Here is a 26,796-nt window from a genome sequence, read left to right on the forward strand (position 1 = left end):
TCTATTGACCATTTGGATTAATTGCCAGTCGCTCTAATTGGAGATTAGACCATATGGAAATTAGACCACATTTATGTTGGTAAACAGTCTGTTGGAAAAGTATCCAACCCCCCCCCCCCAAACAATCTGACTGCTACTTGATTTTGGAAGCAGTCATTATATATCAAAATCATGTAAATATTCCAGAATTCTGTAAGGTTACTTTTTGCCATTTTTTATTGCCAAGTATTAATCTAAAGAGATATTGAAGTGTTCTGACTCCTATATTATTGTGGTCAAACAAAAACCAAATTTGCCTCAACTTGGGGACAGTCTTGCAACCTACATGTATGTGTATTCTCATCTGTGCATTTTTATACCCAGCAATGTTACGTGCTCTGTGCTTTAAAATTCATTAGATTTTGTCACAGATTTATTTATTCTTTATTTTCATTCTTTGCGGTTTGCCATGTCATGTCTGAAAAAGTCTCAAAGAATTACTTATTTAATCATCATTTTTTAACATGTTTTGTAGAATGCACCTGTAACCAGACAGGAGGGTACGGAAACTGCACCCAAGACACCGGTGTCTGCTACTGCTACCCCAACGTAGTGGGGAACGAGTGCACGGAGTGTGCCCCTGACACCTGGGGCTTCGACAGTGGGCTGGGCTGTACGGAGTGTGACTGTCATCCTGTTGGATCTGTTGATCAGCAGACCCAGTGTGATTTGGTGAGTAGTTGTTACTATCCCACTTTCTTTTCTTTTCTTTTTTTTTTTGGGGGGGGGGGGGATGGGAGGGGGTTCACGTTCATTGGGCCATGTAATAGACCGGTTTACTAACATATTCAATTTTATGGATGTTTCTTTCCTAGTGACTTGTTATTCCATCTACTTGTTATTAATGAAAGATCTACACTACTTGGAATACAGTCCGCATATATTACTTGTTGCTATGTCGGACAAGCATCAGGCAAACTTTCAGGTTTTCACGAACTAATTAACTTAATTTAAAAAGTATGAATAAAATTTGATTATGTTAGTAAACTTGTCTATTGTCATAAGTATGTCCTGGTGCTACATGTATATGTACACTACATGTATTTATGTATATATAAAACTGATCATAAATTATCTCATGTATGTATTTATTGTAGTCTGTACATGACATTATGTCCATCCCTAAGCTAATTATTCATGATACTATTGGATTAACAATGACATGTAAAAGTAAAGAAATCAAATAACTTTTTTTTTTTTTTTTTTTTTTTTTTTTGGGGGGGGGGGGGGGGGGGGGGGGGGGTCAAATCAGATTATATGCGTGAGTAATAGTTTGAGTGTGAGTGCAGTACAGGTATACCTGCAAATACAGTAGTCTCTTTGACTGATACATCCACTAAAAAATAACACTTTGTACTATCATCAGCTTCAAAAAGTTGTGATGGGTCTTAATTAATCCTCTTTCCTACATTCTCTTTCTAAAAATATGTAGGTCACTGGCCAGTGTAACTGCAAAGCGTTGGTTACGGGCCAGAAATGTGATGGTTGCATGATGGGATACTATGACGTGGATCAGGAATGTATCGGTAAGATTTTTGTAATGCTGCCGTTGCACTGTTGGGTAAAGCTCAGCCAAAAGGGCCATGTAGTGTCTTTATCGAGCCACATCATAAGAGTGACTGTTACATGTAGCTTGATGTTGCAGTGTGATACACCAACTTGGATGGTAGAACTTGCAATTGGCCATTTCCATAATGTATCAAAATTTAATGCAGGCGTCTTTGTTAAGTTCCTCAATACAAATTATTTCATTCACCTGTTAAAAATAATTGTAATTCAATAGTAGATATGCAAGTAGATATAGCATATATATACTACATGTTGTTTAATAGGGCAAGCCATTTTGTTTGTCCTACCTAGCAACAACTAATGTATGTAATTTGATTCTGACTATTGAAATGCAATTATTGCCACGGGTGAATGAAATAATTTTCATCAATGCACTTTACAAAGACATATGCATTAAGTTTGGTTACATTACGAAAATGGGCTGTTGAAGTTCTTCAATGAAGACACATTATTAAAAAGCAGAAAAAAACATTACTCATCATAGATAGAGGTATTAAAAAGCTAAAGGGGGATTATTTCTTCAAAAAAGCAAAACAAAACTGAATCAGATATATTTTATAGTTTGTATAATTGAATAAAGTTGAATTGTTGTTGAAAAATTCTCAAATATGTATTGGAAACAATATTTTTAATTTTGGCTACCGCAACTACAGTATCTGGCCATTGAGGGCAGCATCGGCCATGGGTATATTCAGTTTGAGGATCTTACTGCCGCTATCCTAGCATCTCTGGTAATAGAAAGAAATGTTTTATGTTTCTATATCTGACAGCATGCAACTGCGATCTCAATGGCACACACCCAACGACATGCTCCAGTGATCTCTGTAGCTGTGATCTTGTTACCGGACAGTGTGACTGCAAATTGGCAACAATCGGTGGCCAGACATGTGACCGTTGTGGTCGACTGGATCGAGGTAAGGACATGACGACAGAAAGAAGCTGCTTGTATTATTCTGTGTCATGCGACATAGAATCCATAAAAGAATGGATTAAAATGTATGTGTACTTTCAAGGTAATGTCATTGATTTGAAGACAAATGACACGTTCAAAATCACGTGAAGCATGATTAGATGTAATCCTGAGATTTATTAATGATTTTTAAAAAGTTTGAAATAGAGGCAATACAACTATTGCATATCTTTTTTCATGTGGGGTTATTATTTTGTTGTACGAGACATATTAATGATAATACAAAATGATTCCAATCTGTGCCCAAAGCCTTAAGAAATTGTAATGTTTTAAAGATATTAATCTTTGTATGTTCAAACCAACACCACTTCTGAAATAGCTAAACAAAACCAAAACAAAAGAAAAAGAACAAAAAATAAAAATAAAAAGAGGATAACATGAAGCATGGCATTTGTAGATAATGTTTTCGTAGAGGAGTCATTTTGGAAGTTATGGTCTCTAAAATTACTATTCAAATTGTATTTAATGGTGTCATAATGTAAAATGGATGATGAAAGAGTGCATGCAATACCAGTGCAGTACAGTGAACAGATACATTTATTTTTACTATCTTTCTCAGGCACAGTTCAAGTTGTACAGGAAATTTTTGTTGGTAAGTAAAAATTGCAATTAAGCAAATGTCAGAGTATGGCTTCATGATGCTTTGCCATTTCCAACACTATGATGTAACGATGAGAAATGCAATTTCAATTATCGTCAATATCATTAAACAAAATTTGGAGTGGGATTTAATGATGATTTGCCATCACAATTACAAGATGATCTTTGACATTTCAGCAAATATCAAAATACGGCTTACATGTAAATAAAGATGCTGTGATATTTATCACATATTGGATAATAAGGTTAGTCTGAATATTACTTGAATTGCAATATGATATTTCCACAATAAGATTCCAGACTATATAAAACACCCAGGTTCATATTAACAAGAACTGCATAGTGCTTGAATATGGAAGGATCTTCACAGAAAATTTAGGTCTCAAAACTGACAGCAAGAATCAAAATCCTCAATAAATTTGAAAAAATGTACCTTGAATGTTCAAGACAAATAGAAGATAAAATCTGAAAAATTAGCAAAGAAATTTGAAATCATCAGAATAGTAGCCCCAACCAATTAAAGATAAACTCCAGTTCTGGTAAAAAAAAGAAAATTAATTCTCACAGAATCAAACAAAACTTACACTGAATGTTCAAGATTACAAATAAATGACATGTGCCAAACAATTTTGGATGAAAATGTATACTGGCTGAGTAATGAGCATAAAAAGACAAGGAAATGAAGGGAGTACTAGCCCCGACACCATGTGTGTTGTCCCATATATAGCTTTCTGTGTACAGTGCTTGTTACTTTACCAAGACTCGGCCAAATTTATTATGATTTTGATGACTCCAGAACCTTGCAGTGCACACCAATACTTACATGCTACATGATCAACTGTTTCTGATCCATTCCACACCTTTTCTTTCACAATGCAATCGCATAACCAGAACTCACCTTTATCTTTAAACTCATTGTTCCATATCTGAGTATGTAACTTTGTGCCTTTTACTAATTTTGATCGTGTATACATTTATTGATGGATGATATTACTTTGTGTTGGGGTATTTGTTGCAGGTAATTTTCCAAACTGCGAGCCATGCCCAGAGTGCTTCCAAAATTGGAGGGAGGAACTTGAGATTTTGGGAGAGATGTTGGGAGAAGAAAGGCGACGTTTACTCGGTAAGTCAAGATATCTTGTACCCCATAGGTCACTGGACTATAGTGGTTTGCGGTTCGAGTCCCGCCGCGGCGCTATAAATGTCCTTTGACCAGACATTCATCTACATTTGCCAATATTCCTTAAATGCTTTAGTGCGTATGGCAACTAGGTTACAGCCTGGGTGGTAATATGATCCCTTGTATGAAGCGGAGTAGAGTGCATTCATATACATGTAGTAGTTGCGCTATATAAATGGGCCTATTATTATTATTATAACTGCTGAAGAGGGTCAAGTCCTGTCTTAGTCCAGACCTTAGAAATAAAAAATAATGTATGCAAAACTGCTACTGAAACCCATGAAAAGAATTACATGCACCAATACAAGATAGTGATACTTGTACGTAGATGTACATGTATAGTGTATGTGCATTGTACCTCTAATCAGCCAATTGGTCAATACATAGCTAGATGTACCTATAATACGTAATAATAATAAATATAATAATGAAAATATATATAATTTATAAAGCGCCTTTTCATGAGATAAAAAAAAGCATTCATCAGAAATACCTTCAAAGAAAGAAAGAAATCAGTATGATATGAATAAAATTACTCTAATTTAAAACAACAAGCAATATTAAAGGCTTGTTCAGCATTTGGTACATGATGACGTAAAGTATAATGTGCTTCATATTTCTGTATCTTTCTGTGCCACTACTCCGAAGATCAAGATACACTGATCTTGATCTAAGGAGACACGAACGAACGAATCTTATAGTACAGAGCTCAGTAAATACGTGTAAGTCCTTTGTTGGGCGCAGTTGCGATTCATTTACACCTTTTTGCAGCGATTCACCGCACCATATCTGAACAAGTCTTAAGACAGATTAGAAAACATGTGTTTGAATTCAGACAGGTCTTGAACACCTCACAATTTTCAGGGGATGGCAATGCACCTTACATGCATGCACATGAATTTGGAAATGTAATGTGATCGAGGGAGCTTGGGCATGAGGCAAACGGTTTAATTCAAAACAATATTTATTTTTATGCCTCCGTTACGAAGTAGCCGGAGGCATTATGTTTTCAGGTTGTCCGTCCGTACGTACGTGCGTCCCGTCCGTGCGTCCCGTTCTCGTGATCGCGTTATCTCAAGAACCGACTGATGGATTCGTACCAAACTTTGGTCATTTATGTAACTTGCAGAGCCAATGAACTGATTAGATTTGGGGGTCACTGGGTCAAAGGTCAAAGGTCACAGGGCTCATTATGTATGCATATTCAAAATAGCTTGTGATCGCGTTATCTCAAGAACCGATTGATGGATTCCTGCTCTACTTAGTTCATGTATGTATCTTGCAGAGCCAATGGGTTGATCAGATTTTGGGGTTACGACGCCAAAGGTCAAAGGTCGCAGGGCTCATTATGTATGCAAAAATAGCTTGTGATCGCGTTATCACAAGAACTGATTAATGGATTCCGGCCAAACTTATGTTATGTATGTATCTTGCAGAGCCAATTAATTGATTAGATTTTGGGGTCACAAGGTCAAAAGTCACAGGGATCATTATGTATGCAAAAATAGCTTGTGATCACATAATCATTAGAATAGATGGACAGATTCCCTTGAAACTCAGGACATGTATATATCTTGCTGAGGCAATGAACTGATTAGATTTTGGTGCCATGAGGTCAAAGGTCATGGGGCTCATTATGTATGCAAAAATAGCTTGTGATCGCATTATCATTAGAACCGATGGATGGATTACCATCAAACTCAAGACGTGTATGTATTTTGCAGAGCCAATGAACTGAGTAGATTTTGAGGTCATGAGGTCAAAGATCAAAGGGTCATACATGTACATGTATATGAGAAATAGCTTGTTATCACGATATTCTGAGAACCTGTTAATGGATTACATTCTAACTTGAATTTGAAAAATTTCTTCTGTTTTGGTTTGTAAAATTGCTCTATGACGGAGGCATCATTTTCGACTGCGTGCAGTCGAAGTTCCATCTAGTTAAAAAAGCAATCGTGTGTCACGACATAATGTTGAATTGTGCATAGTTTTTAAAGTAAGAAAAACATTATGTAAAAATAACAAGAAACATACCGGTACTTATAAGCTCAAAAGAATGGTTGAAATGACATTGAATAGAATACCATAATATGTAGACATGAAAGAAAAATACATTACCCAGGTACAAAGAAAAATATACATAGTCCTTAAAGGTACTATGTCCCATTTGCAGGCCCAAAAAATAAAAAAGTTAAATTCCAACTGCATTTGAAAGATAATACTAATTTAGAACTTGTCTAAAAAGTGGGAAAATAACGACTTTTAGTTGTCAAATCGACTTTAGGGCTATAGAGCCCAAAAGAAATAGTCTTGATTTTCAGACAATTGTACCAAATTGTCATACGTTTTATGCTGCGCAAAGATTCAATCAGTTTAATCTTGGCCATCACAAGAAGTGGGTTATTGATGTAGACAAATGCTCATGTACCATTTACAACTCTTTTCATGTATGTTATTACCAAAGATGAAAAAAGCCAGTCAGTCACTCAATAGTGTCTGACAGTGAAGTCTAGCAAGTAAACGGGTTTCCTTGCATAATTTGAATATGAGGACACTGCTAACGTTTAAATTTCACAGATAGGACATTATATGACATATTTATAATTCCTAAACAGTTCTACAGAATTTGAGGTTGGCTGCAAAAGGGACATAGTACCTTTAACATAGTAACATAACTTTCTAACAAACATACTACAACAGTAACAGGCAGAATGCAAACATGTGATTGGGGTAATTAAAAAATTAATTACAATTGTATATTCGCCCTATGTTGTACAGCTTCACTCCTCATTAATCCACTCCTACAATGATACCATCTTTGATCTAGGGCTTCTTGGTAACTATGGTAACATGACGGAGGATGACGTTGGGATGCTGATCAGTGCCATACAGAGTAATCTCACTTTGGCTGAACAGGTTATTGAGCAGGGCACTCAGCAAACACAGGATCTTGTGAACATCCAAAACTCCTTTTTGGCGGTGAGTTGAGTCAAGCCCCTGTCCCACTATGTCTGAGCAAGCCATGATCGTTTTGCTTTGTGTGTTGTCCATTGTCATGTTGTGGCAGAGTTAAAGAGAAGGTTGAGTTCTGGGAAGAGGTGTAAACTAACTTGTGAGCGCTATCATTGTTATTATGCAAGTGTGGAAGAACATCCGATAAAACATGTTCCCTGAAAAGCATGGCTCTTCAAATGCCTTCATATTCTAAATACGGCATGTAACATCGTAAAAATTGGGACAAATTTTTATGCCACGTGTTTGTGTAGTCCCATGTACATATTTTTGTGTACAGTGCTTGTAATTTTACCAAGGCTTGGCCAAATTTCTCATCATTTTGATGATTCCAGAACCTTGCAATACACACAAATACTTATATGCTGGATGATCAACCTTTTCTGATCGATTCCACACCGTTTCTTTCACAATGCAATCACATGACCAGAACTCAACTTCATCTTTAAACCAGAAAAAAACATATTGTTGGTTTATTTTATGCTCCAGCAACCATAACTCTATGGTTAATTTATAACATTAATACAATCCTAACTTCAATTCTGGACCTGAGATCATATCTGACCCTTATTGGATCGCAAAGACTTATAAAACAATAAATCTTTTGCAAATTAATGGCAATTAAGGCAAAGGCCTTGTACACTGTACGTTGCCTATCACATAATCTTAACATGATTTTGTATAATACAATAGGGTAGGCACTGAATTGCCCTTGACTTACAAATTGCCTGAAAGTTTTTGCAAGCATGGTCTCAGATGCTGAACATAACCCTACACCAAATTAAAATCCAGTTGTCATCCAAGCCCTAGCACTGTATCTTTGATGAATTAAATCGTGGAGAAATTGTCTCATAGGACATTGTTGGGACATCCCATGTATTATGTTAATTTGCAAAGATGAACGGCTATATGAAAATTTTAGGGGTGGAGAGCTTTTAGAGGAATGTTGTGCTTTATTAGTGTATTTTTCTGTATCCTGTTAATTTGCAAAGATGAACGGCTATATGAAGATTTTTGGGGTGGAGAGCTTTTGGAGGAAAATTGTGCTTTATTAGTGTATTTTTCTGTATCCTCAATGCCCATTAACTGTTACACTCAGTTGCTTATCTTCATCATGCCTTTCTACATTTTTTTCACTCTTTTTGACATTCTATCCATATTCAATCCTTGGTTTGTATTTTATCTTTTAACTATTCAAATATAGATATCAGAGTCTATTGAAAACAAGACGGTCCTCTTAGATTCTGTATCAGCTCTAGAGGGTAACATCACGTCGCTCCTGTCTGAGTCTTCTGGCTTTGACGGTACGGTTGAGGTGGAGACCGATGTGAGAAGAGATTCAGAGAGACTTAACCAAGAGTTGTCGGCTGTAACTAACACGATAGATAACATTGTTACTGAAGCGGAAGGGAACTGGGAGTCAGTGCAGACCCTCTACCAAACAGTCCTGGACTTCCAGGCCCAGGCTCAGCAGCTGATAGTGGAAGTCGGCTCCCTAGCAGTTGATGTGGAGGGCGCATCGCAGCAACGGATCACGGTTGAAGACATTTTGGCCGAGCCTACCCGGGCAGCTGAGATGGAGGTGAATGCCCAGCGACTGGGTCTGATAGACTCCACGCAGGCTGGTTATCCACTGGAGGTGGCTGCCCAGAATGCTTCAGCTGCACAGAGACTGGTGCAGCAGGCTAACCAGACAGCGAGAAGTGCCTATCAGCAAGCGGTGAGCGAGAGGACGTTGTCTGAAGAGAGGGCATACAGGAGTGAGGTGGCACGCTTCAATGCTACAGGTGCAACAGCGGCAGCGGCTAATGCAATCTCAGCAGCAGCAAATTACAAGGTATGACTGACTGTACTGTAACATAAATGTGGTTAGTTTGTGAAATGTCTCAGTAAAATCTTTAGAGCTTGTTAAAAGGTTAAGTAAGGATTAAACTGAAAAGAGACTGGGCTTTTTCAGAGGTTTAAGGGGCTGAAGGGAACTATAGCAAAATGATTAGTTTGATAAACATTTGGCCTGAAACAAACATATTTCTTTTCAATTATGTTTTTTATTGTTATGTGGATCTCTCTGACATTCCAAATCTTGAACTTGTGACTCTAGGATATAGCGCTGGAGACCAAAGCAAACATCACCCAAGCCTACTTGGACACCCTCGACCAGCTCTCTCAACTGAATGCTGCCCAAGTCAACAGCCAAGAGGCAAACACAGCGTCCCAGGCAACACTCAACATGGCCGTCAGGGCATCAAGCGACATGCAGGATCTGGTGAGGCAGATCAACGCGACAGGCCTGTCCGATGATGCCGTGCTGCCGCTGCTACAGAACTCCACTGCAACCTTGGAGGAAGCAACAGGCAGCTTGGAGAAGGCTAGACTATCCTTGTAAGTGTCAATGAACTCTTATTGCCATGACAATGACTCCATTTTGAAAGGCCTATTGAATGTGCTTTTGTAATTAACAGGCCTGATAATTACCCGATTTAAATTGATTTCCCAATTTTTTTTGTTTTCTTTTCGATTTTACCCCTATTTTCCTAATTTTCCCTATTTTTCCCTATTTTTTCCCCAATTTTCTTACTAAAAAGTGGGGGCATTTTGTTAGATGCCATTATTTTTTCCCTGAATCTTTTTTTTTTTTTTACTCAAGGGTGGGTGGTTGAGGAAATTTTTTTGTTGTTAAAGATAAATGTGTGTGTCCTAGGTATTCTCTTTTCCCTCATTTTCCAGGAATATCCTTGTTCTAGTGTCACAGTGCGGTATTGGGGAGTCATGACCTCCTCATTTTTGTTCAAAGTATGCTTCTCTGATTTTTCTGCTTTATGTTTAGAGTCATTTGTCTATCAAGGTTAGATTTCCTTCGAGTGCTTCCAAAGAGCTTTTTATAAATAATTACCCTGGATTTGGCTGTGGCAGCCATTAGTTTATAGGTCGAGCCTAAATTGTGTTTGTTTGATTTTCTTATACTGCTGTCATTTGCAGGTAGACTATTTGAGTGGGAAAAAGACTTCTCATTCTCTCTCTCTTCTCTCTCTCTCACTCTCAATCTTTGACTTGTGTTGGCATTCTTGATTAATGGTAATAAAAGAAATCATTTCTACATGTAGGTCAATTTTAGATGATACATCATAATTGATCATTATCAACAAAATTTTCTTGTCCATATGTCATACTGGACTTTGACCCCCATTTGACCCTACGTTAACTGGGGGGGGGGGGGGGTCAATTTGACCCCTCCCTGTAGAAATTTCGCGACTACTCCGAAACCTCCGAAACTCCGTGACCTTTTGTCTTCGCATGTCAGCCCGAAAATCGCTCATTTTTGTGATTTGTGTACAAAACATATGGAAATGTAATTTTTCCTAAAAAGAGATAAAACATTGGTTATTTAGTCTTGTTTAAAGTTTAGGTGTTTGTTTTTGGTTCAAAATAGTTGAATTGTAGTTATAAATGAAATGAAACAACAAAAACAATAAAATACATACATGTAAGTTAAAAAAACAATGAATTACATAAGAAATTATCAAAACAATAGATAACATAAGGAATAACCCGGCTCTTCCAATTTTTTGTGTTGTATTATTATTCCAAATGGTCTAACAAATATATGTAGTGAAAAAGAATGCTTAAATATGAATAATGTCTGATTTATGGGCAAAAATGTGAATTTTATGACCTTATTTGCATAAATTACCATAAATATGCAAATGAGTGAATTTTTCAAAAAATTGAAATTACCATAATATTCTATACACTTCACTTGACATGTATGCAAATTTTCTTGGCGATCGGCAGTGAAACGGCTGAGATCTTAGGGGGGGGGGGGTCCCCCCCCAGTAAAAACCTGGTCTGAAATAGCCCAGTTAAAATAGGGTTAACTTGCATTTTAACTGTCTTTAAAAAAAATGTTCTTAAACAGACATGATGCAAATTTATTGTCCGTATGTAATACTGGCATTTGACTTCCATTGGCGCTACTTGCATTATAACTGTCATTTTTTGTAATGTTCTGAAAACAGACAAGATGCACTTTCTGTGAGATCCCAGATTGACAACGCAGAGTTTGACTTATTAGAAGCAGAAAGGGTTCGAGAGGTTACAGGTCAAAGGGTCGCTGACACACAGAGTAAGGTCTCCAACATCAGTCAGATAGCCTCAGAGGTAAGGCAGCAAAGATTTAATTTATTTTAATTCCCATTTTGAGAAAAACAGGCTCAAAAGTAAGTCTGAATGCCTAATGGGTTGTCTTGACCATAATAAATATTAATTCCCCCCCCCCCCGCCAAAAAAAAAGAAGGTAATCACATTCACTGATAAGCACAGCCAATATTTGCACGCAGGCCTTTTATTAACCTCACGCTGGGCGATTTTTACCCAACTGTCCCTGACTTTTGGCACCCGGTAAGACAGGGAAAATGAGTACCGAGCCCCGGTCTTTTTTTATTTTTGGCGCCCGGTCTGGGAGAATTAACATTTCCTGTTTCAGAAACTTTCACGTGGCCAGCACTACAGTACTGTACTGTACTGGGCTGGGCTATTTTGAGCACTCTCTGACTTGGGGGGGGGGGGGGGGGGGGGCCTGGGAGGCCCCCCCCCCCCCCATGATCTCGGCCATGGAATGCCTGATGAACGCAAAAATTTGCGTGTTTGTAGGTATTTACGTAAGGAACAAGATGGTTTAATTAGTTTTTTTCCTAATATGCAAATTTTTGTCGTTATAGCATAATTAATTATGCAAAATGCTAATTTTATGCATTTTACAGAAAACTCTACATATTTGTCCGTAGAATCTCGAAAATGTATGGAATAAATGTTTCCTTCATCTCAAATTCATGAGGTTTCATTATTTTTATGATATTTGAAAATGCATAGGTTAATTTGCATAAATTATGAATATGCATTCATGAATATCAAAATCTGGAAATATATATAGGGAACTAGACTCATTACAAAAATTGTCAGACTCCACTTTTTGAATGTTGAAACTCTTTATTCATATAAAAAACTTCTTTTCTAACACAAAATAGTTATTTAATATAATTAATAATGATAGTTTATGCAAATTTGATGCGACAATTCAAAATTTTGAGCGGTTGCGGCGCAATCTCCGAAAATGTCGAGCCCCCCCCCCGCCCAGTACAGTAAGGGTTAACAAATCTGACAAAAAAACATACTTAATACAAGTTAAATATGGACAGAATTAGCCCTAACAAATAATGTTACAATGAGAATCCTAAAATCGCCCCGAAACTATTGCAGCACGACTACGAGCAGCCGCTATCTCCTACTCCTAGCGCCAGGGTTGGGCGGTAAATACCGGTGGTAAATACCGGTAAATACCGTCCGGTAAATAAGATGCGCGTCCGGTAAATATGTAAAAAACGGGAAATATGATTTTAATTCTCTATTTATTAATAATTTTACTTGTTTTTAGCCTCATAACTGAAAATATTGTTCTGAAATAATTAGCAGCACAATACTCACAGTAGGAACACACAAACAGATTTATAAAATCCTCACTGCATACAAAATTGTACACACCCAAACAAATGGCATTTTGTGCATATGCTAATTAATAGGTATTCATGAATATGGTAATTAGCAACTGGGAACCAAAACCTTCATACAAGTTACTTTTATTGTAAAGTTTAAGTATATTTGAATAAAATCAGTGAAAATTTGAACAAAATCGGGCAAGGAATAAGGAAGTTAAAGCTTTTTGAAATGACTAGTCACTAGAGGGCGATATTAAATTTGATAAAATCATTTGTGGACAACTCTCCATGCCTTTTGTACATCAAATTTCATGTTTTTCCTTCTTTCTTGTGATTGAGATAATAGAATGGAAAATGATATTCTACTTCACATATTATGAAATCTGATCAAGAACACAAATAAATAAGAAAAAAACGAAAGACTTGCGAAATTTGATGTACAAAAGGCATGGAGAGTTGTCCACAAATGATGTCATCAAATTGAATATAAGAGTTGGGAAACATATTGTGCTATTGGATTTAATTGTACCATTGATGTGGGCTTACGATTGTTTCAGTTTAAAGTCTTGCAACGCATATTATATACGAACGATCTACTGTTTAAAATGAATTTAGTCCCAAGAAAAGAATGTACATTTTGTAATGAACAGATTGAAACAGTTATACACCTGCTATGTGATTGTACGCATGTTAAAAATATCTGGGGTAGGTTAGAACACTGGATTAATACTGGAACCGGAAATAAATTAACATTTTCATTACAAGATAAATTATTTGGTTTAAAAGGTTCAAATAATTAAGCATTGAATTGTATACTGATTGTGGTGCGACAGATGGTGTATACTTGCAAAATAAAGAAACAATTGCCCGACTTTGATAGTATTAGAGTTTCGATTATAAATTACTTCAAAAACGAAAAGTATATTGCAAATTCGAATTGTAAAAATAATAAATTCACAAGAAAATGGTTTCAATTCAGGAATTTGTTTACTTAAAATGATATTTTTTCTGTATTTGTTTTTCTTTCCATGAGTGTTAGAAATGAATTATTGATTTGTTAGTTTTCTGTTAACTCAACAGTTCAACAATACTTGTATCTTGAAAAGCCAATTTTATCTTATTTATGTTATTATGTAAATTACCTTGAATATATATTTTTGTATGTGTTTCAAATGAAAATCAATAAAATCCCTGTGGAGGGAAAAATATGGAAAAAAAAATAAAATTGAATATCGCCCTCTAGTGACTAGTCATTTTAAAAAGCTTTAACTTCCTTATTCCTTGCCCGATTTTGTTCAATTTTTCACTGATTTTATTCAAATATCTTAAACTTTACAATAAAAGTAACTTAGTATGAAGGTTTTGGTTCCCTTTAATGAAGAACATCATATCTAGATTAAGTGTATATTTGGTATTTTTTTCCTGTATTTTTTTCCAGCATTACATAATTACAGACATAGACAAACACATGAACAAACACACACACACACACACACACACACAAATAGTACACACAAGAGCAACCATACTCACCACCATTGTTATTATGTTCAAAATTGGACAATCCCTATGAACAAGTGAGTGGAAAAATATATTTCCCGGTATTTCCCGGTAAAAAGTGGTAAATACCGCTTATTTCCCGGCGTCCGGGAAATAAGCCTCCGAAGCGGGAAATATGCCAACCCTGCCTAGCGCCACCGCTATGGCAGCTAGCAAGCGTGGAGAGCGGAGATCGAGAGTGCGCGAGCAACACTATCACTCCGTCTAAAAGTTTGACTTTTTGTGAAAACTTTACTTTGAAAAACGATTCTCAAAATTCAGTGTACATGGCCAGAAAAATGACAATCCAAGCTTTGATTTCACAACTCTGTTCCTGAAAACTATATAAAAATTGTGGCAATCATGATGGAAATAGATCACAATTTCAGAGTTTTGCGCATGAAGTCGCGTCGAGCCTAACCGTAAATGGTATGAACCCCAACCGATGATCGGATCAGGGCTGATCGTCGGCCGATCAGGTGAAATCGGATAATAAATTCTGATCGCCGATCAATGAAAATGATCGGAAAATAGTCGGTAGAAAAAATTATTAAAAAAATAAAATTAAAAAAAAAGGCACAAATTTTCAAGTTTTGGGCTATCAAATACTTTTAAAAATGCCTAGCTGGGATCATTTTGTCATTCGGAGTTGTAGTAGTCCGTGTTTGTTGATATTAAGTATTTTTTCATGACTTTGAAATTAATGATATTAGTCTAAGAGAAGAGGTAAAACATGCGAGCCGCCATTTGGATTATAATGTAAGGCACGCATATTTTTTCATTGTCATGAAGTAAATGAAAATTTAAAATCAATACAGAATTGGTGCACTGCAAATAAGCTTACTATCAATGCGTCAAAAACCAATTTCATGTTCTTCAGTAGTCGTAGAAAGGCTGTGCTTAAAGGGAGATTAAAAATATCTGGGGCAGAATTAAGAGAAGTGGAGGAAGCGACATTTGTTGGCATTACCATTGACAGACATTTAACATGGAATTCACATATAAAATCTGTTAATGACTGTATACGGAGAAAGGTCGGTATCCTCTTTAAATTACGGCACTTTGTCCCTAAACATATATTGATACTGTTGTATAAAGCTCTTATACAGCCACATATTACATATGTCATCGAGGTTTGGGGTAGTACACCTTGTACTTATAAATCACACTTGAATTGTATATTTTATACTCAAAAGATGGCTGTACGTGCTATAACTTTCAAGCCACATTGTTCTCATACTAATGCACTGTTTCATGACCTCAAATTGTTGAATGTTTTTAAATTGCATGAATTATCTATTTGTACTTTTGTGTTTGATTTGATAAATGAACAATAACCTCATTCCTTAAACATTATTGCAGTATGAAACAACACGAATATTCCACAAGACAAAAAACTGGTCGACAATTACGTCTTCCTTTATTCAAAACAGACCAAGGAAAGTTTTCTGTTTCGTTTGTTGGAAGTAATTTTTGGAATATGCTTCCTACTGATCTAAGAATTGAGAGGTCAAGAACATCTTTTCGTAAAAAACTTACAAAATTACTCTTAAGTGAAAACCATGAATCATGACTTTGTATCTATATAGTTGTATATAGTAACCAATCTCATTTTAATATTATACACAAATCTTATTTATAAGATTTGGAAACCCATCATGTATTTTTCAATTAACTTTATTTTAGGCTTTAGATAACGAGAGTCAGACTCGACTAGCATATGTGCTATTTTTTACTCTATTTTACCATCGATCACAAACTCATTGTGAATAGTCATTTATTGTCTTACTCTTAAAGCAAAGTTTATTTTATATTTGTCATAATGTACATGTATATCGCTGTAGAACATGTATTTTTTATAATTCATGTCATGCATTTATGTTATATTGACATTGTCATTGTGCCTTTATATTTTGTTTCAATGTTTTCAATGGTGATGAATAAATAAATTCAATTCAATTCAATTCAATATTAGTCTAAGAGAAGAGGTAAAACATGAGAGCCGCCATTTGGATTATAATGTAAGGCACACATTTGTTTTCATTGTCATTATAATCCAAGATGGAGGCTGGCATGTTTTGCATCTTCTCATAGACTAATATCTTTAATTTCAAAGTTATGAAAAGGCACTTAATATCAACAAACATGGTCTACAACAACTCCAAAATGACAAAATAATCCAAGCTTTGCAATTATATTATTTGATAGCCCAAAACTTGAACATTTTTCTAATTAAAAAAAATAATAAAAAATTACAATTTTTTTTTCTACAGATTATTCCGATCATTTTACCATTTTTTGACATAATGGCATGAAAATAGTTTTAATCATGAACTACAACAACTATAAATGAAAGATTTATTCAAGGTATGAGTGATTTTAGGTATTAGAGTGCTCAAAATTTGAAGTAGGTCTAGAAACTATATTTTAAAAAGAATAATTTGAACTAGGCCTAATACTTTTTGCCGATACCGATCAAAGGTTCGAGCTAGGGTGTCGCTCCGATCAGTCTTCCGATCCGATCAAAGCCCCAACTTACAGGGTTACTTTATAGTGTACTGATAGACTAATGACAATGAATAATGAATAAATAAAAGGTAACGGTTACCAAATAATTTAAAACAATACATATTTTCATTAATTTTGGAATTGGCTCCTGGACCTGGAAAAACGGCTCCTGGTTCTCTCAAATATTTAAGGACCGGGAGCCCCTTTTTCAGATATTTCGCTCCCGGTCTGCTTTGACTTAACAAAAGGCTTGTTTGCATGTACACGAGACGACATATATACAGGTACCAATTGCAGTTACATGAACTGCACTTCCATCCTTAAATTAAAACGTCTCAATCTCAGATAGCTACTAAAAATATTACATACAGTATTTATGAACTAGTTCTAGTCAAGGTATGTGTAGATCCAAGATCAAACCTATACTGAGTCTTACTGACGTTATGAAGTTAGATCAGTGTAACAGTGAAGTCCAAGTCAAATTTAGATTTGAGTCTGTCCTAGCTGATGAAAATGGGAACTTCCTAGTACTAGAAAAGTATCAAAGAGAAACAAATAAATTGAAGTGTATAGAGCCAGGGTAGAAATATAAAAAAATAACACTGGGTAGAGTCAAGGGGGGAAAAGGCAGAAGAGGAGAAAGGAAATGGAAAGAGAGATGAAATCAAAGAAGGAAAAGAAGAGGGAGGAAGAGAAAGAAAGAAAGAGAGGGGGAGAGAATTAATATAAAGATAGATAAACAAGAGAAGAGAAAAGAGAGGATATGTAGCCGTGACAGGTAAACAGGATACAGAATAGAGATATTCACATTTTAAAAATACAACAGTATATGTAAATAATATATTAGGTGACACTTCCTCTTAGGAATAATAAATACCTGGTCACGTGTATGTTCCCAGCCAATCATTTAATTATAGGTTCTACATGTAAATCTCCATTTTATAATTCTTACTACCTTCTTGATAGATATACATCCATCTCTTATTGTTTCTCTGTTCCAGGTCCAGACTCAGTCCGAGACAAAGTCCAGTGATGCTCAGGCTACCTCTGCCCTCGTACGAGACTTATCAATAGAGGCTGTAGATGGTCAGGAGTGCTTCAGCGCTAAAAGGGCCCAAGTGCAGGATGCAGGTCGTAGAATCGACAGTGCAAAACAAGATGTAGAAGCTACACAACAGGTTGGACTTTGACATACAAATTTTGTTTTTATTTTAGTTAACTTATTATTCTTTTTCCTCCTATTATATTTTTGCACCATCACAGTACATGTAGTCTCCAGAAAACTTTGATTGGTTAGGTTTGGGTAATCATATCATGTAGTGAAGCTTCTGCCAACCCTTAACTGTAGGGGGCAGAATTATTGTTATTATTATCTTTTGTTTTTAACTGAATGACCGTTTACAGTATGTTTCTTTTAGAAATGTTTGTTTCGCTTCTTCGTACAATGTTTGTTTATTTCCTTTGACCTTTCTTGTTTAATCCATATCAGTCTGAAAAAAAGTTGTGTTTTTATATTTGAAACTAAATGTCAGGTGTGTTTTCTATAATATAATCTTGTAAGTTTTCTCTTTTACTTTAAAGGTTCTTTTTTTTTCTTTAATAAAATCATCTTTATTCAATACTTTAAAGGTTACTATATTGTCTTGTTAAGTCATCATGAGCATAAGGGACTGTTAAACCAGTAACTAACACAACATGAAACTTTTGGGAATCGTTAAGGACGGCCTTTTTCATAGCAAGAAAATATCGCGAAATGCAAAGAATTTAGAATTGATATTTCAAACGCTGAAATAATTATTTTGTGGCATGAAACTTTTGCAAATCTAAACCAATCACAAAATCCAGGGACATTTGATGCTCCCGGAAGTTGATGGTTTTGCAGCAATACACTGTATTTTCGTAGCAAAATTATAAACAGGAAGGATAAATGTCATGGAAACATCTATTTAAAGAAAAACTATGTTCTTTCTTGCGGTTCAGAAGGTTCATTGTTATTGCCCATTTAACAATGAAAATTTGTGGTACTTACATGACACATGTTTTGGATACACATATAAACATATTTGTATTTTTTTTTTCCTTATCCCTTTCAGGAGCTGAATCTTGTTCTTTCTAGTGTGGAAGAATCGGCAACGGGGATAACTGATTCTGAGGATGAAGCCATCGTTAATCAAAACCTTGTAAAAGAAGTTGATATGATTACGGAAACCTTAGAAAGAGCCCTAATCAGCATTGAAGACATGGCCAATTTAGACGGTATGTATGCACACACAAAAAAGGGTTGTATATGAAAGAGAGACACATGTTTACACTTCTACTGAATATTGCCAGTTTTATATCCCATAAAAGTTGTTTGTGATTACAGAATCCTTAAAATGAAATTGTTTTGGCATTGAGGACATAGTCGACCTACATGATATGTATTTTTTTTAAATAATCTTATATTACTGAATGATATGATTGACTAAATGTTGCCAATTTTGATGACTTATGAGTAAGGTTGACATGATTACTGAATCCCTAAGAAGATGATCTTCTCATTTAAAAACTTGATCAGCTTAGAAGGTACCAGTATGTATTTCAAGCATATAATATTGAAAGGTAGCACTTGATATATGTAGAGTCTAGCTTAATGTTGCCAATTTTGTACCTCTTGAAAGATGTTGAAAGGATTACAGTTTCATTTGAAATAGATCTCCTCAGCATCAAGGACATGGTCAAATTAGTGGAGGTGTATTTCAGGAAAGAATTATATTCCAATGAACAAAATAATCGACTGAATGATGCCAATTTGATCTTTTAATGAAGGAGGTTGACACGATTACTAAATCCCTAGGAGATGATCTTGTCATTGAAGACGTGATTAGATTAGAATACATAAAACTTCTAATAATCATGAAATGAAGCTCTTAAAGATGAAGTTGAGTTCTGGTCATGCGATTGCATTGTGAAAGAAACGGTGTGGAACCGACCAGAAAAGGTTGATCATCTAGCATATAAGAATTTGTGTGTATTGCAAGGTTCTGGAATCATCAAAATGATAAGAAATTTGGCCAAGTCTTGGTAAAGTTACAAACACTGTACACAGAAAGATGTATATGGGACTACACAAACACATGGGGTTAAAAAGCCGGCCCCCCAATTTTTAAGATGTTACATGCATATTTAGAATATGAAGGCATTTGAAGAGCCATGCTTTTCAGGGAACATGTCTTTACTGATGTTCTTCCACACTTGCATAATAAGAATGAGTAACGTTCACAAATTATTTTTCACCTCTTCCCAGAACTCAACCTTCTCTTTAACAATGTACGGTCTAGATCAATGTTCCCAATTTGGTCCCTCTTTAAACTTTAAGATATTGATAGGATTACAGCTTTCTTTAAAATAGATCTCTTCACCATCGAGGACATGGTCATATTAGAGGTTATGTATTTTAAGAAAGAATAATAATAATAGTCCACTGCAAGTTTTATTAAACCAAAACGGAAATTCTTTTTGCCCAATTAATCTACCTGAACGAAGGATATAATTAACTAGATGTGGCTAATTTGATTCCTTTTGAGGGGGGTTGACATGATTACTGAATCCCTAGTAGATGATCTTGTCTTTGAAGACATGAGTAGGTATATGTTTCAAGAATAAAATTTATAATATTGAAATGTAGCACTTAACAATGTACAATCTAGATAAATGTTGCCAATTTGGTCCCTCTTAAAACTTTATGATATTGACAGGATTACAGATTCCTTTAAAATAGATCTCCTCACCATCGAGGACATGGACAAAATTAGAGGGTGTGTATTTCAGGAAAGAATTATATATTAATGAACAATATTGTTGACTGAATGCTGCCAATTCGATCCCCCATGAACGATACTGACCGGATTAGAGAATCCTTAGAAGAACATGAATTTGTTTGGTTCTTTTTTTAAGACATGGTCAGCTTTGACAATATGTATTTCAAAAATAAATGTTATAACATTGAAATTTAGTAGTAAATAATGCACATCCTACCTGAATTTTGCCAATTTTGTTCCCTCACGAAAGATGTTTACATAATTACAGAAGGATATATTCCTAGCATTGAGGACATGGTATAAATGTAGATGGTATGTATTTTTAGAAAGAATTAAGAATTGATAGAAAGGTAAGGGACAACAATGTACAACATGAATGGATGTTGTGAATGTAATTCCTTACACATGCATCCAAGTTATAATTTTAGAATTGTTGTAAGCAGTAACATTGTTTCAAATACTTAAAAAGTATTGCTTATCATGCATGATTAAAGTATTTTATTGATAATTATCCATTCTTGCTGTCCAAAGACTGAATTGCAATGGTTACAACAGTTTACAATGTATATGATAAAAGCAACTATACAACAATATGTTAAAACAGTCTAGGCAATCAACATTGAAATTCAAATAAAAGTGATCAAATAACAATTATAATAGCAACTATCATTAATTTCAATTAATAAGCAATGAAAATCTTAACTGAAACATTCTAAAAATATACTATGGAATTAATCATTAAAACCATTACTATAGGATTTCCCAGCCAAATTCGCGAGTTTGTCATTCAAATTAATTTGTCTTGCATTCAAATTCGACGGTTTTAGTGCAGTCAGGTATATCTCGGGTTTATATTCCCTTTTCTTGTTTTCAAATCTATGGAATTTTCATTAGAATCTACGTATGTTTTGTTCAAATTAATGAACAATGTGCTTCTTTCGCTATTTGGTCATTCGATTTGGCGCAACACGATTTTCTGACAACGCGACGGTGTACTATTAGCATTCAATTTCATTTGTAGCATTCAAATTAGCACTTTGTGCACTTAAATTGATGGTCAATATACATTTCTCATTAATTACACACTTTTAATAGCTCATTCTTTTTCTTTCAAGATTGTTTTTTCATGTGTATTTCATCATATTTCATTTTTTTGCATTTATACACTTATACTTATTAGATTTATCTGATATTCATCAGCATTTAAGTTTGATTGTTAAGAAGAAAAAAAAAACGACTTCCATCTACGGACCTCGTGGTCTCAATATTTTCGTAAATGTTCATGTAAGGAAGTTGTTTGTCTTATGTTTCATCATAAATTTATCATAATTTCATCATAATTTCATTAAGGAAGAAGGGTACAATATTGTGACTGGGGTAGGGAGTAGAGTCAACAATTTGAACATGATTCATTATTTAGCCATGTCTTTAGCCATCGATCTGCTGGCGGGCAAGTAAACTATGAAACTCTTTAAGAAAAACAGAGGGGTGTGCTGGGTATAAGAGACGATGTGAATTACTTTAGTAAAATTCTGAGTCTGTAGTAGAAAGGGGGATTGAGGGTACCCCCACCTTTCCCGGGTATATGAACATGTCCGTGCAAAAATGCCATATCCCTTGGTTTTGCCCCTTCTTTACTTTATGTCTGACTACACCCATCTGCATTGTCCTGAAAATAAATAAATGGAATAACAGCTTAGACCCCAATGGCAAATCATGCAGTTTAACTGCATTATTTAAAAACTGTAAAAGTTTGTTGCAATTCTTCCCCCTAACATTCCTAACTTGAATACAAATATTACGATTACGAATGACAGGTGTTAATTTTAATGATAAAAATTACGCTTCGACAAGTGAATATTAATTTGAATGCTAGTTGAGCAGTTTCTAAATTGAATGACAGATCTATGAAACCCTCCGACCAAAATCCTAAATTAAATACAAAAACTGGAAAATTGAATGATAATTGGCATAGCAAAGCCGATCTGCGCTAACTTAAATGCAAAGTAAATGAATTTGAATGACCAACACGCGAATTTGGCAGGGAAATCCTATATTAAGAATATGGCATGCCGAAGGGTTGATTTTGTGTCATTGGTAGAACATATTGGAAATATTGGAATTGAATTTCATAATGGACTAAGAAATAAAATGAATTACATTGCAAATTCGCGAAGAATATTGAAATTTGTTGATAATAATTAATTTTTTTTAAAAACATATTGCACTGGCTAAATACTAGGTGATCAGTGTGAATTCATTCATATTCAAGTATTACTCATTCTTTAAAATTCAATGCTATTAATATACATTTTAAATCACAATTAAATATGAAATAATTGAAAATTGATGAAAAAATTCAAAAATTCAAGTCTCTCTCTCTCTCTCATTGCACTGGCTAAATACTAGGTGATCTGTGTGAATTCATTCATATTCAAGTATTACTCATTCTTTAAAATTCAATGCTATTAATATACATTTTAAATCACAATTAAATATGAAATAATTGAAAATTGATGAAAAAATTCAATGATTAAATACCTATTGCACAATTAATGGCAAATACTCCCCACAAAGAGTTTGATGCATTTCACTCTATATTACAGCAGAGTGAATCTCAAACATACAAGATTATTGACATCAGAAAAAATGTTCGTTCAGAGTCCTTACCATGTAAGGAAGAGTGCTATTTCTCAGTCTTTCTGTTCGGCATTTAAGGTCTCTCAATCTTTCACCCCCGACCCCCCCACTCAGTGTTATTTAGGGTACGCATATGCGTGTTCCAACCAACCCCCCCCCCCCTTTTCAGCAAAAGTCCGGTGTGTAAAGTCAATACGGCTCGACCTTTTTCTTTTGTATACGAGCCTTTTTCAGCACCCCCCCCCCCTTTTCAGCAAAAGTCCAGTGTGTAAAGTCAATACGGGTCAACCTTTTTCTTTTGTTACGAAAAGGACATTTTGGCAACACGCATGGGGTCCGTCCGTTCTCGGAGTGGGGGGCCGGGCCTTCACCATAGTATGCTTTTGTGATATAAAGTTGTTGACCCTGAGAGGAATTAAAGTGTTCGGTCCCCTGATTGTTTACATACACATGCTTTCTTAGCAGTCAGGTAAAAAAAACAAAAAAACAAACAAACAACTAAAATACTGTTACCCTTGACATAATGATGTTTTCTTTTTTACAGATTTAATTGTAGAGTACACCGGCCAGAGACAGGAGATGGAACGACTGTCTGCAGACATGGATAGAATGGAGGCAAGTCTGGATGCGATCCTAGGAAACCTCCAGGGAGTCAGTACTGCTGACATTCAATGCAATGATTAATATGGAGACCACAAGCCACACACATACCCTGCTGAGGAGGGGGTGTGGGTGGGGAAAGAGGGTGTGGGTGAAATTCAAAGCAATGATTGATATGGAGACCACAAGCCACACACATACACTTCCGAGGAGGGAGGGGGAGGGGGGGGGGGTAGGAATGGTAGTACTTTCATCCATGTATCCTGTTTATATAACCTTGCTACAGTGATTTTATTACCAAACACCCAACTGATAGAAGATTAATGAGGATAGTGGGAAGGGGAATAGCAAGGGAAGAGGAGAGAGGGAAGGAGGAAGGGAGGAGTGATTTTCTAAAAAGCAATACAATTTGCCTGAACTTCATTGCATGCAGGACTGGCTAGATGCATGTGCATGTACCAATCTGTGTGTGAAGCCCGCTCAAGGGAGACAAGAAAAGTGGTCTTCATGTCTAGGTTCCTTAAGTGTAGGTTTCATTAGGAAAGCATTTTAAAGTGAAACAACAGATGTCTTTATAGACGGGTGGGTCTGTTTCTAAAGCAAGTTACACTGTATATATATTCTTCCCCTGTTCATCCTTGATCACCTCTGATACATGACTGTGAATGTGTGAGAAGTATCTCCATCAAAGGTGTCTTTGGGGTTGTGTGAAATGCACCCTGAGGCCCAAGCAAAGTGTGCTGTTTAATCAAGAGTGGTACACTTTCTTCGCCTGCAAACCGTTTCTCTCCATTTAAGATTGAATAACCTACGGACAGGAATCCCAGATTATTTTTAAGCATGGTTTACCAAAATAATGTTGAATCTTTCCATGTGCAATTTTGTATCATTTCCTTTTTCCCAGCGGATAGGACTGTTCTGAAATCAAATGTTGCAAATGAAATGCTAGGCTCAAACATTTTTTGCAAATATATGGTGGATACATGGAGTAGTCTCTAATCTGTGTCTTACTACTGTTTTATGTAGTGTGTTTTAAGTAGCATATGTGACAATTGTTACGAGTACTATGATCCTTATAAGTAGCTTGTTCCTTTTAAATTGTACCAATAACCAATAAATATTTTGTTATGTATGTTAGATGTTCAATGTGGCTATACTTTAATCAACATAGGGCTTCAAATATTACTTTTATAAAGAGAGACAGCTAGTTTAATTGCATATACACTCTCAACTAACAGCAAACAAGTGACATGGGAATATACTACTTGACACAGCCGTACAAAATCACACAAAATAGTGCTTTTATGGGAATCCAAAGTCAGACTTTGTTTCTATGTGGGTTTTATATTATTCCTTATTTTCTTCAAATTCCGTCATCACCCGAAATAGGGTCAGCATGGTACCCAAAGTCTGACTTTGGTTCTTTGGGCCAGGTTTTTATTTTATTCCTTATCTTTTTTCATACTCCTGTTTTTGTTGGCCAACAAACTGCTGGGTAGAGTTATTTTTTCAGGTTATTTGTAAACATTCTAGCTGTACACAAATGATTTTTGAAGTAATTGACATTTCAGGTAGCCTCCCTTGTTTTGCTCTCTACTTTCCACAAATCGATTGTTTTGTGTCTGATGAGCACATTCCTTCCAAGAAGGAATGACATGTAAACACTTCAAGTATCAAATTTGATAAGGTGTTTCTGTAATAATGTTCAAGTGTGATAATAATTAATCTCCAACCTTGATCAAGTTTGGTTAAAGTGTTATGACTGATGAGGGATTGTTTGCACATCTTCTGCTTTTTCATACTGTTTTTGTGTCTATTGTATCTTGAGAAAATGTAGTTGTTAATACACCCATCTTTATTCTCTTGCTTTTCCATCTTTCAAGAAATATTTTGATGAATATATTGTTTGTTTAATTATGTGTGTGTGGTAGAGTGCCCTTTTCCTCCTTCCCTTCACTCTCTCTCTCCCTCTACAACTACCCCCTTCTCTCTTTTTCTCTTTCTCTTTCTCTCTCTCTCTCTCTCTCTCTCTCCCTCTCTCCCTCTCTCTCCCACTACCCCTTCTCTCTCTCTTTCTCTCTTCCCCTTTGTTGTCCCTCCCCTCTCTTTTTCTTTCAGTTTTACCTTCTATCTATCTATCTCTTTTTCTTTTCTCTTTCTCTCCATATCGTCAGCTGCCCGCTAGTAGGTCATGACTGCCATTGACAATACATAGCATGTATGGCCTTCCTGCAGGCAGCCAGCAGTATTGTCATATTTATTGTATCTTTCTTTCTATGTTATCTTCCCACTTTACTCCTTATACTTTCAACACCTGTCGGTCTTATTATAATCTTACAAAATAGGTGAAATTCAGTCCTTCATTGTTGAAGTGTTTTGTTCTCATGCTTATGTCATAAGTGCTAATGTTGTGATGTTTTTATTGCTGTGTGTGTTTACCCATCTAGTTTGTATATCTTTGATGCTTTCAATAAAACTTTATCACCTTGACTTTTTATATATCATCTTGACCATTTATGTATAACTAAAAAGAGTTTATCACCTTGAATTGTTATGAACTTGATCATGTATGTATAACTAAACAGTCTCAAGGAATATATGGTGAAGTATATTTATTTTAGTCAAGGGTCTTTTCATAAATTGTATGTATTGGAATGTAAAGGTAATAAGTATTTATGATGCAACTGTGTAGCATTCTTTCCTGCCCTTTTACATTAATTTTGAATTAAGTTTTTTAAATAATGTCAGCAAATTTGTATGAATTTTCCTTCATTTCATGAAATAAATTTGAATAATGTGTGTAGTTCATGATAGGAAATCTATCTCTAATAATGACTAAGAATT

The 26,796-nt window shown here is 35.4% G+C and overlaps 1 protein-coding gene across 2 annotated transcripts in view; it reads left to right on the forward strand.

Annotated features, from left to right (window-relative positions):
* Positions 1-25,918, forward strand: part of LOC762398 (laminin subunit beta-1) — a 62,997-nt gene extending 37,079 nt beyond the window's left edge. For both annotated transcript variants that reach the window (XM_030998051.1, XM_030998052.1), the window contains 12 exons: positions 515-711; positions 1,472-1,565; positions 2,379-2,522; positions 3,138-3,170; positions 4,197-4,301; positions 7,189-7,340; positions 8,578-9,210; positions 9,475-9,755; positions 11,390-11,531; positions 17,914-18,090; positions 19,006-19,168; positions 23,897-25,918. In XM_030998051.1, the coding sequence (XP_030853911.1) occupies positions 515-711; positions 1,472-1,565; positions 2,379-2,522; positions 3,138-3,170; positions 4,197-4,301; positions 7,189-7,340; positions 8,578-9,210; positions 9,475-9,755; positions 11,390-11,531; positions 17,914-18,090; positions 19,006-19,168; positions 23,897-24,036 (2,261 nt within the window). In that variant the 3' untranslated portion in view covers positions 24,037-25,918. The remainder of the gene's footprint in view (positions 1-514; positions 712-1,471; positions 1,566-2,378; positions 2,523-3,137; positions 3,171-4,196; positions 4,302-7,188; positions 7,341-8,577; positions 9,211-9,474; positions 9,756-11,389; positions 11,532-17,913; positions 18,091-19,005; positions 19,169-23,896) is intronic.
* The last annotated feature ends 878 nt before the right edge of the window (positions 25,919-26,796 follow it).

Source organism: Strongylocentrotus purpuratus, unplaced genomic scaffold (genome assembly GCF_000002235.5).
Source record: "Strongylocentrotus purpuratus isolate Spur 01 unplaced genomic scaffold, Spur_5.0 spur5_scaffold_4, whole genome shotgun sequence".
In the NCBI taxonomy this organism is placed as follows: Eukaryota; Metazoa; Echinodermata; class Echinoidea; order Camarodonta; family Strongylocentrotidae; genus Strongylocentrotus; species Strongylocentrotus purpuratus.